We start from the raw sequence: 13,866 nt of genomic DNA on the forward strand, positions 1-13,866 counted from the left end.
CTGCAGACTTCAAAATCCCACTATTCCTATCAGCTGATAGGACAGCAGCACTTTCAAAGTGCTGTGGCCAACAGCACGCTAATGAGGTGCTGCATATTCATGTCAGTGCCTCATTAGTATCCTCCAATTTGGCCATTAGCATGGCCATTTCAAAATTTTGGCCAATTGCAGCCACAGCCTATATGTAGTTCGTAAGTGGCTAGAAGAACATTCATGCAACTTGGCTGGAAGTGGCTTTACAAGCAGGTGGGATTTTAGTAACAGAGCTATGTAAAAGTCACACTTGGCTGGAGAGTTAAAGGGACACTGCTTTTCAACAGTCCGGACTACACTCTGGTCTATATAACTGGCATTTAAAAACACACTATTTCAAGACAATGAAGGAAGTGCAAGTTACTTGCCACTAGCAGGAGTCTTTTTGACAAACACCCCATTATAGAAACGAGAGCACAAAATGGATCAGAGTAAATGCCGGCTGTTTGTCTGCAGATCCCTTTACTGTTCCCAGCTCTTCAGTATTATAAATATCAGAATAATAAAGGCCCAACTACGGAAGTCTTGTGATTTGCGACTCACAGGAACGCGGCTGCACCTGTGGAAAGGTGGACCGTAAAGGCAAAGACATCAGACAGCAAATAAAAGAGCTCAGAACAGATGTAAAAGCTGGTGTTAAGCCACGTGCACGGCGCCAGAGCTCCAAGGGACGACTCGTTCCCACGTCACCGCCCATTCTCCTGGCTGCTCTCCCACGGGGCCCCACGGCAGCGCTCGCGGTCTCGTTCAGGAGCGGCGGGGCGGTGCTTCCTGCAGCAGGGATCCCCTGCCGAGGCGCCTGCTGTCCTGCGGGGTCGGGCGAGCGAGCGCCCCAGCCGAAGAAGGGGCACAGCGCGTTACCCCACGCCAGGGCGCCTCGAGAGGGGAGACGGAGCGACCGCCGGGACTCGGCACCCGCCCGCCAGTCTCAGGCCTCACGTCAGAGGGAGAGGCCTGCGCCCACCGCGGGCCGCGCCGCCAGACCCCGCCTCCCGCGCACGCACTCCCGCGGCCGCGCGCCCAGGGCAGGGACAGCGAGGCGGGGGCGGGGCAGGCCCGTTGGGTTCCGTGCTCTGATAACCCCCCTTCCACAGGCTTGGTACAGCCCACCACCCCCGGCCCGGCCCGGCCCGGCCCGGCCGCCGCCCAGCAGAGCTAGGGCTCCACGCGCTACCTCCCGCCTCCCGCCTCGCCAGACTGCGGTCCCCCTCCCCGCACGCGGGTTGGTATGGCCCGCCAGGCTCTGCTCTGCTCCCCCTCCCCACGCGCGGCATGGTACCACCCGGTGCAACCCCTTTACCTTTCCGGGCTCAGCCCTCCAGCCGCCGGTGCCCGCCCCATCCTGGCCGCCCGGCTCCGACTCAAGCGGGTCCCTCAGCCTCGGGGCCGCCTGATGCCGCCGCGGCCGCTTTACTTTCCCCACCATATCCGCGCTGCCGGGACTGGGACTAGGCCTATGTGCACGGACTATCACCTTCCCCCGGAACGCGGCGCCACAGAAGCGCGTTCCGCTTACCCAGATCCGGCAGGGCGGGGCTCCTTTGTGCGTGCGACCCGCCCTTCAGCGTCAGTCGCTGTTACATCTGAAACCTAATGGTGCCGGAGAAATGCAAAATATACTTATGAAGAAATAGCTACTTGTTTTTCCACCTCTTTTGTTTTCTTAAGAAACATATGTCTATGTTCTCTCCATGCTCCAGGTTTCTGGGAAGGCAGAAACACTTTTGCAACTGCAAAATCAAAACTCATGTCTTCTCCTCTGGTGCTGTCTATTTTCAGTGCATCATAGGACTCTGATCAAAACCACTTCCCCCCATTCCTGTTAGTGAAATTCTCTCCCTTCCCCTTCAGAAGAGAGGGGCATTTTGTTGTAGCTGTTGACGAATAAGACTAAACCACTTAGGCTGTGTCTACACTAGTCAAAATCTTTGAAATGGCCATGCAAATGGCCATTTCAAAGTTTACTAATGAAGCGCTGAAATAGACATTCAGTGCCTCATTAGCGTGCGGGCAGCTGCAGCACTTCGAAATTGACGCGGCTTGTTGCTGCGCGGCTCGTCCAGGTAGGGCTCCTTTTCGAAAGGACCCTGCCTACTTCGAAGTCCCCTTATTCCTATGAGTAGATGGGAATAAGGGGACTTTGAAGTAGCCGGGGTCCTTTTGAAAAGGAGCCCCGCCTGCACTAGCCGTGCAGCCGCAAGCCGCATCAATTTCGAAGTGCTGTGGCTGCCCTCATGCTAATGAGGCGCTGAATATGTATTTCAGCGCTTCATTAGTAAACTTCGAAGTGGCCATTTGCATAGCAATTTCGAAGATTTTGGCTAGTGTAGACACGGCCTTAGGGGCTACGTCTACACGTGCAGCCAACATCGAAATAGTCTATTTTGATGAATAACGTCTACACGTCCTCCAGGGCCAGCAACGTCGATGTTCAACTTCGACGTTGCTCAGCCCAACATCGAAATAGGCGCAGCGAGGGAACGTCTACACGTCAAAGTAGCACACATCGAAATAGGGATGCCAGGCACAGCTGCAGACAGGGTCACAGGGCGGACTCAACAGCAAGGCGCTCCCTTAAAGGGCCCCTCCCAGACACACTTGCACTAAACAACACAAGATCCACAGAGCTGACAACTGGTTGCAGACCCTGTGCCTGCAGCATAGATCCCCAGCTGCCGCAGAAGCAGCCAGAAGCCCTGGGCTAAGGGCTGCTGCCCACGGTGACCATAGAGCCCCGCATGGGCTGGAGAGAGAGCATCTCTCAACCCCCCAGCTGATGGCCGCCATGGAGGACCCAGCAATTTCGACGTTGCGGGACGCGGATCGTCTACACGGTCCCTACTTCGACGTTGAACGTCGAAGTAGGGCGCTATTCCTATCTCCTCATGAGGTTAGCGACTTCAACGTCTCGCCGCCTAACGTCGAAGTTAACTTCGAAATAGCGCCCGACGCATGTAGACGCGACGGGTGCTATTTCGAAGTTGGTGCAGCTACTTCGAAGTAGCGTGCACGTGTAGACGCAGCTAGGGTGTGTCTATACTTGCAGTCCTCTTTTGAAAGAGGTATGCAAATGAGGCATAAATTTGCATATTCCACACCTCATTTGCATATTCTAATTTCAAAAGAGCGTCTTTCAAAAGAAGAAAGCCAGTGTAGATGCTGCTCTTTCGAAAGTAAACCCATCTTCGAAAGAATCCTTCTTCCCTTTATTTATTTGTCTCTAACAACCCATGTGATGCCAATTATTGGCTAAGGGACCAGGCTGACAAAATTATCCCCGGTTACAGTGGCAGATGCATATTCCTTTGCCCCCTAGTGCAGAGCTGGCTCTGTTGTTTCCGTCACAGGAGTCTGGGGCACCAGCAGCATGTTGTGATATATGGATGTGATAGTCCTGCTGTTCCATACTCTCACCTGACCCATAGGGACTAAGAACGGCCATGCAACTTATGCACCTTTGGGATAACTCCAGCAGAAGATACACCTTCTGCTGGGCAGTTAGCAAGAGAAACAAATGAGGTGTTGTTTTGAAAAAATCCTAGCTTGGTTTGATGATTTTTTTTTCTTTCTTCAAGTAAATCTTCTCTAGAAATAAAGAATGAGGGCAAAATATAGGAACTCAGTGATACAATTTTCAGAAAAGCAGGGTCTTCTCCAGTAGCTGAAATAACATGAGGAAATAGCAGGTTGATATACAAACTGTATTCTCTAGAGGACAGGGGGATAGTCCAGATTCATAATGGTAGAATTTTGTTAAGTGCCTAAAATAGGAGCTGAAGGTCCCCTTGACTGTTAATGTGACTTGTGTTCTTCAGACACCTTCCACACTTTTGAAAATTCCTGCCTAACAGAGCCAAAGTTGCATGGAACTAGGGTTACCGTATAAAAAAGAAGACACCCCTGAGAGGGAGCGGATCTGTATCAGTATTTACCAACTCAGGTTGCATTCAGCTGTTAAAGTGTATGTAGGACATTAATATACCGTGAGTTGTACTGTTATTCATACACTCCCTCTTAGGGGTGTCCTCTTTTTTGAAAGTTGAAATATGGTAACCCTAACTGAACTTAATTGAGCTGTGCTCAGTAAAGGGTACCAAGTTTGGATCTGAAATCCAGACGGATGAGACTTGAAGACTATTTTGTTCCTCCTGTAAAAGTAAATCTTCTTTCTTTTCTTGAAATTGTTCAGTGGTTGTAATAGGATTCTGAATAGGAGCAACGCTTGGAACTAATGTATTTCAGCTTCAACACAATCTAAACCCACTCCAAAATAAATCTGGCTTGCAGCAAACTCTTGTGAGTAAAACAACTACCTGGCCTGTGCTGTGGATGAACAAGGAAAGAGTCATATTCCTATTCTCTCTATATATGCACACTCATAATTTCCTGAACACAACCTCATCAGAATAATAAGATGACGCATGATTATTATTGCTCTGCTTATTGTGAAAATTACTGGCAAAAGCTGTGCTTATTTATATCTCTTTTTTTCTTTCTTAAGCAAGTGTTAGCACACACACACTTCCCCCCCCCACGTCAGAAGTTCCTTTTCTCTGAAGCCAGTACAACAATGGGTCCTACACACGTGTAAACATCATCAAATGTTTAAGTGCATTGCTGGGTGCGATCCATAGTGGTTATCCTGGTAATCGTCCCATTCCAAAAAGTCTTTAAAAACACTGTTGATTAGCGAATCAAAATAAATGTGAAAGTGGATCCCAGTCAAACAGTGAAAACTTCTGTCTTGTCTGAACTGCAGCAAAGGAGAGGCACACATTGGGTGACTGGTTCAAACTCATCCTACAGGAAGGCAAAGCTGTGATTTGCATCAGTTCAGCTTACGTGTGATTGAATCCTGCTGCACAGTGTTAGTTATGGCCTGCAGTGGCTTTGCCGGTCTATATTAGGGGTTTTCCTCAGTGCAGCTATATGGGTGACTGTAACCAGAGCCTGTCATGGCCCACAAGCCTCCACCCCAGGTCCATAGGATCAACTACCCTGCAACCCTCCTCCTGGCAGCCTGCTGACAGCTGCTGATGCAAGCACCAATTTGAAGTTCCTCCCTTGATGCCCCTTTGGCAGAGTCCCAAAGTAGCTGATTGGCTCACTGGCCTGAGTTAAGCCAGGAACTGGAAGCTGTCTGAGCAAGTGAGATCTACCCTGTTTCCATTTGGCTTCCTGACCTGGCTTGGCTCTGGACCTTGGACTTGGGGTTCTGATCTCCAGTGTGTCTGTGGATCCTGAATGCCTGCTGTCCTGACCCAGCCGACTCCTGACTATGGACTCTGGCAGTGGCCTCTAGATCTGGGTGCCCATGACAGGGCACTGAGGGAGCCTTGCTAGATGGGATCAAACCTTATAGTTACTATCAAGTTTAAGATAAAGACTGTTTCTTGTATTCTTGATGCTCCTATGTGTCTCCCCCCACCCCTTCTCTAAAAAAAACAAGCAATCCTATAGCACCTTAAGGACTGACAATTTTTTTATGTAAGGTGCTGTGGGACTGCTACAGACTAACATGGGTACGCTTCTGAGACTATTATTCCTTCTCTGTTAAAATCTACCAGAGCAGCTGGAGACACTTCCTACACTGATAGAAGGGGGTTTACCTTCACTGTAGGCACTCCATATCTCTCAGTGCCAGGCAGATGGAAGGCCTAGCAGCATGCATGCCTGTGGCCATGTCTGCCACATTAGTGCACATGAGGGCACCATTTTTCACAGCCCTGAAACACAGAGCTAGGCCACTCTAATTATTACATGTAGCTGAAGCTTAAGGGCTCATCTTCTGTGTTGTTGTGCCCATTGGCTAAGCTCTCTTTGCTTTGGCTTGTGCCTTTGCCACTCCTGCTGTACTTTGCAGTGCCACAAGCTGCACTGAGACCATGTTCCACTGACAGGTCCCTTGCTTGGGTGTTAGCAAAAACTGTTTTCCCCTTTTGTCACTCTACTTATCTGACTGCCAGGTAGCCTGTGGAACCAGGAGGGCTCTGAGCAGAGACACACACATGAAATCTTTCTTCTTGGTTTTGATGTGGCTACATTTTGATTAAAGCTAAGCAAAGCTGTTGACAGTAAACATGACCTCCTTCAATCAGCACTGAGAGGGCCTGGGAAGTGTCCAGCAAGTTAGAGCATCCCTGGCTCTGTGTTACAGTAAATACATACGTGCTAGCCAACCCCAATTCCCAGATCCCTCTGAAGCAGGCTCAGCTGGTCACTTATGCCACTTACCCATTTGGATTTGCGTTAATAAAAGTGGGAGCCTCTTGTAAGCTTCAAGAGCCCTGAAAACTCTCACAAAACTGCAACTGAAAATAAGCACTGACAGCTCCCTCTCTGCTGCCTGCATGGACTATGGTATTGGAACCACGTTAGCCATACTGACAGATGTTCTCCTGATGTTAGGATGCTGAGGGATGTCTGACTGTGGTCACTGCTGGACGGCCAGGCCAGGCCAGGACAGCCCAGGGGTGGGTACAAAAGAGAGAGATGAGGGAATGAGGGGGAGCCATTAACACTCCAGCTAGGGAGGTCTGGAAGTTCCAGGCTGACGGGAAGCCTGAGGCACTGCAGGAAATAAAGAAAGCATTTGAACTGAAGCTGGCTCCAGGTGGAGGCCAGGGGCGGGGGAGGGAAGGCTGTTTCCAGAACAGACACTGAACTGGGACCTAGATGTCTGATGTCTTTATAGACTAAATCGACTCCCTTTTCAGAAACTAAATGCTTTCAAATGATAGGGAATGTGCAAATTATTGAGGAGTCCAAGGGGGAAAATGAGTCAGGGTGCTGCGTTGCCACCCCAAGCCAGGAGCAGGTGCTTAATTACAACCCCTCGTGGAGAAAGAGCTGATAGCAGAGGATCCCTTCTGAGGAGGAGGATCCAGCTTGATATCCTCCACTGACTGCAAGTATGACATGAGGAATGAAATGGGCTCGGAGGGAGGTGGGGAGGGAGATGCAAAGCTGCTTAGGGCTGGGAGGCCAAACCACTGGGCCAGACAGAGAGATGCTCTGTGACAGGATAGGAACATGGATCAGGAACACATTTGCAAGTCAGGTGTGAGATCCGGTCCGTGAGAGTGCTGTGGTATCGCTGGACTGGGGTATTGGGCTTTCCTCCATCAGCCTGCTGCTAACCAGCCTCCCAGCACACACGTGCAGGGCAGGGCCAAGACCATGGCCATGCAGTTAGCCACCAAGAACCTATTCACAACTCCACAGCTGTTTTGCCAAAGCTGGGGGCTGCCATTGGCAAGTGACTGGATCCCTGCCAAGGGGCTGAACAAAGGACTGAGCAAGATTTAAAGTCACGAGCTGTGAAGCAAGGGACAAGAGAACTCGGTCTGGGTTTACAGGGACAAGTTGTGCCTCCCAGGCCCTCAGGATCTTGTGTGCTCTTCTGGAAGTTTAGATCTACCAGCATCCTGGGTGGAACGCAATGCACAGGGTGTGTGGTAAGCCCCAGCTTTTGAGCAGTCCCTTGGAGGAACCATTTCAGTGTGCCTGAGCCCCAAGAGCCTATCTTAAAGGTCATGCCTCTGAGACTGAGCCTCAGGGCTGCAGCCCACCTGCATCCCTGGCTGAGCTCTTCCCAGTGCATCCAACAGAGAGAGACTTCTGGGTAGCGACTTTTACACTCCTCCAGGACTAATTCCTCTCAGCATCTATAGGCAGTGACACCAGCCACGTTTTCAAAACAGAGCAGGCTTTATTCACCAAATAGAACGCACCCAGCAAGCCAGCCAAGCCAGTGCTCCACACAGCCAAGCTGCTGTGGAGTCCATTCCCAGCACTCTTCCTCTGCCCCTTTGTCAGTTACAGAAGAGCTGCCAACTCTTATGTCCTTCCTCGCCTCTGGGGCACTGTCTTCCAGCTGACCCATGCTGAGTTCACATACTGCAGGTAAGAGATCCCCATGGATGCATGATGATTGTTCAGTCCTTGGGGTGCCTTTTGTTTTTCCATATAAGCTGTCTGCCCATCTGCAGTAGAAGCTCAGGACTGGATGTTGTTCATAACTCTGAAATGTTTGTACCACTGAACACACCATTAGGGCTGTTCTTTCAAAAGTTTGCAACTAACCAATGACTTTATACGGCTTTGAAACTTTGGTATACAGAAGAAAAATACTGCTTTCCCGTCACAGTTTTTATTTTTGTAGCTGTTTACATTTAACACAGCCCTACAGTCGCGTTTGTTTTTCAGTCACTGCTGCTGCCCAGTTGTACACTTCCTGTTCCAAATGAGTGGTTAATTGGTCATTTTGTAACTCCCTTTTTGTAACTCTGTGGTTTTATTGTAGTCAGTCCCTGGAAGCTTTCAGCCAGTTCTTTAATGACCTATTCTTTCCTGATAAACACTCTCATGTGTTCTGCTCTGTGCCAGGAGCAAGTTGTGTAACTCTTTTGCACCCACTGAGCAGCAACCCATAGTGCAGAAGGAACTAGGCCCCATGTGCCAGATCGGGAGATATTTCTTTGAGGGGGGTGAGCTCAGTCTGGGTCGTTGTTGCAGGCAGAGTTAGCATTCCACATCCAAAAGCTTCTGGAACTGGGTGTGTGATGTTGAGTCCACTGGCATGATTTCCTTGTTGCTGGTGTCATAACCCACATGAGGGGAAGCAGAAAGGACAGACACTTGGCAAGGCCAAGCAAGAGGTGGGAGAAGCTGATCCAAAGCGCAGAGAGCCAGCTGGTTTGCCTAACTCAGAAGCATTTTGCAGCAGGTTAGTAATGCTATTCTAACCTTCCACAGGGAAGCATGGCCTGTGTTAATTATAGACAGGGGCAATTGAGAAGCAAAACTAATTTGTCTTCTTTTAATTGTGTACTTGGAATATTGTGTGATTGTAGCCAAACTGTCTTAAATTGTCTGATCAAGTACAAGTCACTAGCGTTTCAGTCAATGTGATAATGGGGAAAGAGTTATATTTTGCTCTTCTCAGTTTTATATTCTCTTGTAACAGGGTCGTTGGTTTTTAATCTAAATACTTAGCTGAGTGATTGGTTATCACAGCTGATTTTTAGACTTCTGCACCCTTCACCCCCTGCTCTGGTTTTCAGCAGAGCTTGGAGGAGGGAAAGCCTGTATGGATTCCAGCTGAGGGTTGCTACAAGCGAGTGGAGGGTAGATGTAGCTTTTGACTCAGCACTGTATTTAGATTTGGCGATCAGAGACTTGAGGAAGTCAGCCTATGCTGTTGGGAATTTCCTCTCCTTGTGTTTATGTGTGGATGGACCTGTTTAGATTGAATTTGTTTTCTTATTTATGTTTATATGTAACATAAGAGCTGCCATACTTACTCAGACCAGATGTCCATCTAGCATAGTATTCCATCTTCCAACAGTGGCCAATGCCAGGTGCCACAGAAGAGTGAACAGAACAAGTAATTATCAAGTGATTCATCTCCTGAGGGCATTTCAGAGCACAGTTTTGCATCCATGCCCTTTTTGGATAACAGCCACTGATGAATCTATTCTCCATGAACTCACCTAATTATTTTTTAACCTGTTGGCAACACCCTCTGGCAAGGAGTTCCCCAGGTTGACTGTACATTGTGGGAAGAAATACCTCCTTTTATTTGTTTTAAACCTTGCATGGTGAATAGTCACAGGCTGTGTCTACACTACCACCCTCCTTTGAAGGAAGGATGGTAATTAGAGTGTTGGGAGTTTACTAATGAAGTGCTGCACTGCACATGCAGAATTTCATAAGCAAATCTTGCCCCTGCAGAAATTCGAAGTTTTAAACTTCGAAGTACTGGCTCGCGTCTAGCCGCAGCTCGCCCGCTTTTACTTGGAAGTGCCGGGCCAACTTCAAAGTCCCTTTACTCCTGAGAACTTTACTTTACTCCTGAGAAGTAAAGGGACTTCGAAGTACCAGCGGTTGAGCTGCGGCTAGACACGAGCCGGTACTCTGAAGTTTGAAACTTAGAAGTTGCCGTGGGGGTGGGGAATGGGCTTAATGAATTTCTGTGTATGCAGCGCAGCACTTCATTAGTAAACTCCCAACACCCTAATTACCATCCTTCCTTCAAAGGAGGGTGGCAGTGTAGACAAGCCCACAGAGAGGTAGCCATGTTAGTCTGTATCTTCACAAAACCAAAAAGCAGTGCTGTAGCACTTTAAAGACTAACAAAGTAATTTTTTTAACAGATTTAGCACAGCTACCTGTTTGTGACTATTCACCATGCAAGGCACTGCATTTAGCCATTTGGAATGGAAATCCATCAACTACATGAAATTATTGTTAATCTTTAAATTACTACAGGGCTGCTTTTGTTTTGTTTTGAGCCTGCCACCTATTAATTTCATTTGGTAACTCCTAGTTGTTGTGTTATGGGGAGTAATGGCACTTTCTTATCTACGGTCTCTGCACTAGACATGATTTTGTAGATCTCAATCATATCCCTGCATTAGCCATCTCTTTTCTGTTAGCCATCTGAGCTAAAAAGTCTTAGTCTTATTAACCTCTCCTAACACAGAGACGATAACTCCTGATCGTTTTTGTTGCTCTTTCCTGAACTTTTTCCAATTCTAGTATATCTTTTACTAGAAGACTTACACAGCATTCCTTGTGTCCTTCAAGACAGGGGTCTACAGGTGTGGGGGGTGCAGAAGTCAGGGCAGGGACTTGAGGATGTGGGGATTTCAGGGCAGGAGGCTGGGGTAAGGGGTCAGGCTCAGGGCAGGGAGCTGGGGAATGCAAGAGTCAGGGTTGGGGACTAAGAAGCAGCTCAGGGTAGGGGTGGAGGCAGCAGGAGTTAGAGCAGGGGGTTGAAACATGCGAGGGACTCAGGTGAGAAGGTGAGGGGCTCAGGGCAGGAAGTACGGATCACCAGCTGCTGCTCCCCAGGGCTGGCGTGGGGCAGTGGGCGTCACCCAGCCAGCTGTTGGTCCCTTAGGCTGTGGCATTTTTACCTTCTGTGGTCATTCTGGTGCATAATGGTCCCTGTCCTTGCTGCCCCGCTGTAGTCATTAGTGGATATAACTGTTCCTGCTATCACAGCCCTCCTTTTCTGTTTGTTGAGAACTCATCACATTCCAGGCACAGCCGGTTGTCCTGGCACAACAAAACCCTGACTTTGCTTTCAGTTAACATAAAAGGAAGCTGCATACCAAATGTGGTGGTACTAGCCCTTACCGTTCAGGAGGAGTTCTTGAGCAAACAGACTAAGGCTACGTCCACACATGCATGCTACATCGAAATAGCGACATCGAAATAGTCTATTTCGATGAATAACGTCTACACGTCCTCCAGGGCTGGCAACGTCGACGTTCAACTTCGACGTTGGGCAGCACCACATCGAAATAGGTGATGCGAGGGAACGTCTACACGCCAAAGTAACACACATCGAAATAAGGGTGCCAGGAACAGCTGCAGACAGGGTCACAGGGCAGACTCAACAGCAAGCCGCTCCCTTAAAGGGCCCCTCCCAGACACAGTTGCACTAAACAACACAAGATCCACAGAGCTGACAACTGGTTGCAGACCCTGTGCATGCAGCATGGATCCCCAGCTGCGGCAGCAGCAGCCAGAAGCCCTGGGCTAAGGGCTGCTGCACACAGTGACCATAGAGCCCCGCAGGGGCTGGAGAGAGAGCGTCTCTCAACCCCTCAGCTGATGGCCGCCATGGCGGACCCCGCTATTTCGATGGTGCGGGACGCAGATCGTCTACACATGCCCTACTTCGATGTTCAACTTCGAAGTAGGGCGCTATTCCCATCCCCTCATGGGGTTAGCGACTTCGACGTCTCACCACCTAATGTCGATTTCAACTTCGAAGCCGTGACGGGTGCTATTTTGAAGTTGGCGCCGCTACTTCGAAGTAGCGTGCACATGTGGACACGGCCTAACAGACACACAAAGTTTCTAAAATACATAGTAGATGAGATGGGGTCATTTGCACACAATATGCAAGATACAGGCATACCAGGGGGTTATAAAGAGGTGAGACTTTTAATCTTATTAGCTGATGCTTTCTTAATGATTCACAATATTCTGTTTGCTTTTCTGACTTCTGCTGCACACTGAGTGGATATTTTCAGAGAGCTATCCACAATGATGCCAAGATTGCTCACGTGAGTGGCAAACGCTAATTTAGACCCCATCATCTTATGTGTATAGTTGGGATTGTTTTCAAATGTGCAATATGCTCTGAGCATTTATCAACATTAAATGTAACTGTGAAGATAAGGTACATGTATTGTAAAGTAGCTCTTGTAAACATTAAATTATTATCATTTTTCTTTTTTGTAGGGTTTTATAAAGTTGTTACTTAATTCAATTCATTTCTTTCACTCCTCCTGGGACATGACTATGACTATGACATGACTATGTGGCCTTGTGTAATTCTTGATAGAAATCCTCCACCCAGAAACCAGCAGCCATCCAGTCCAGATCACAGAGCAACAGTGCCCATGCTGTGTTGACAAACTCTGGTCAACTGCTTGACCACACTTTGATTCATTATACAGTATTTAAAAGGCCTAATAACCAGTGTCAGGTCTGTTGTTAAAAGCCAATTATACTACAGAACCAGTCTCTGCGGAGCTATATCACGCACCTTATGAAGAGGGCAAACAAACATGCTTCAGCTAGGGGAATTGATAGGGTGACTTTCAACCATGCAAAACTACTTACATAACACTGAAATCCTGCCTATGAGCCTGTCCTAGCTCCTCAACTCATTTTGTTCCTTCCTTGTCTTTGCTTTGGGACATGGTGGACCAGTACAGAGTGATGGATCTGAGAGACAGAGTAGCATGGGCTGGGCATGCTCCTCCAGAAGGCAGGAAGCTGTAACTGATTAACAAAACAGCTTGATTCCAGACTCCTGTTTTCCTAAGACAATGACTAGAAATGATTGTTTAACTCAGTGCAATGCATTTTCAACAGAGCAATACAAGAGTTTGGCTATGACATTAAGAGCTCTGGCTGTTCAGTAACCCAAGGGGACTTGGCTGAGGGGTAATGTAAGACAGGTGTTTCCCTGTCTGTCTGTAAGGACACCTCTGGCATTTCCCAGGATAGGTGGAGAGCCAATGCTTTTATGCACTTACATTTGATTGATGCTGAATAAATAGGTGACTGCTGCCGGGTTTAGCTCAGAGATCTTTTGCTTTTGAGGCTGGAGAGAGTTTTTGGTATCAGGATGGCCACAGCTGGCTGCTGCAGAGATCTGTCCCTTCTTCCTTTCTCATGATGATTTAGCAACAACTGGTTTCACGTATGTCTCTGTGGTAATCTCCTTCCTCCTTGCAGAAAGCCCAGAAACCTCTTGCTCTTAGGCTGCGCCTCTTGCTGTATCCTGTTGGGGGCACACAACAGCCAGGCTTTTCTCCCCCAGGCTGGGTCTCAGGAAGTGCCTCTCACATCTCCATGCACACAGCGCCTCGTTCTTCCTGCCACTCTGCCCAGGCTCCTGTCTTCCCCAAGCACTGCAGTATAGCAGGATGTTTCACATTGCTCTGCTCCATGCACTGCCTGACACTTGTGCCCATCGCTCTGGGTGCCCTGCGAGTGGAGTAGCTCTAGTGCAATTGTTCTCAAATGTTTTGTCCCAAAACCCACCCAGTTCAGTGTGAAATTTTCCATGGACCACCGGACAACCACCCAGGATGACAAGGTGCCTTGGCTTATCTCTAAATACTTTAAATACTAAATTATTCCTGTTAGGCTACTGGAGCATAAAAAGGTAGATATGGGGATGTTACATAAAATAGGGGGCACACAGGGCTGGAGAGCCAATGTGAGTTCAATCCCAAACCCATGGCCCACCTGCAAGATAGATGTAGACCATTCGTTGTCCACAGACCACAATTTGAGAAC

At 48.5% G+C, this 13,866-nt stretch overlaps 2 protein-coding genes across 9 annotated transcripts in view; one reads left to right on the top strand and one right to left on the bottom strand.

Moving 5' to 3' along the window:
- SLX9 (SLX9 ribosome biogenesis factor) overlaps nt 1-1,481 on the bottom strand; it is a 91,430-nt gene extending 89,949 nt beyond the window's left edge. For 3 of the 6 annotated variants that reach the window (XM_075000947.1, XM_075000946.1, XM_075000944.1), the window contains exon 1: nt 1,334-1,481. In XM_075000947.1, the coding sequence (XP_074857048.1) occupies nt 1,334-1,459 (126 nt within the window). In that variant the 5' untranslated portion in view covers nt 1,460-1,481. Of the gene's footprint in view, nt 1-576; nt 1,091-1,333 lie in introns of those variants that run through there. The other 3 variants (XM_075000949.1, XM_075000948.1, XM_075000945.1) reach the window with 2 other exon arrangements.
- Nucleotides 1,482-7,864: 6,383 nt separating this feature from the next.
- The window catches only part of ITGB2 (integrin subunit beta 2), a 50,420-nt gene continuing 44,418 nt past the window's right edge, over nt 7,865-13,866 (top strand). Inside the window, exon 1 of one of the 3 annotated variants that reach the window (XM_075001527.1) lies at nt 7,865-7,938. The gene's annotated coding sequence lies outside the window, so the exon portion shown is untranslated. Of the gene's footprint in view, nt 7,939-8,549; nt 8,762-13,866 lie in introns of those variants that run through there. The other 2 variants (XM_075001525.1, XM_075001526.1) reach the window with 2 other exon arrangements.

Source organism: Carettochelys insculpta, chromosome 8 (genome assembly GCF_033958435.1).
Source record: "Carettochelys insculpta isolate YL-2023 chromosome 8, ASM3395843v1, whole genome shotgun sequence".
NCBI lineage: Eukaryota > Metazoa > Chordata > Testudines > Carettochelyidae > Carettochelys > Carettochelys insculpta.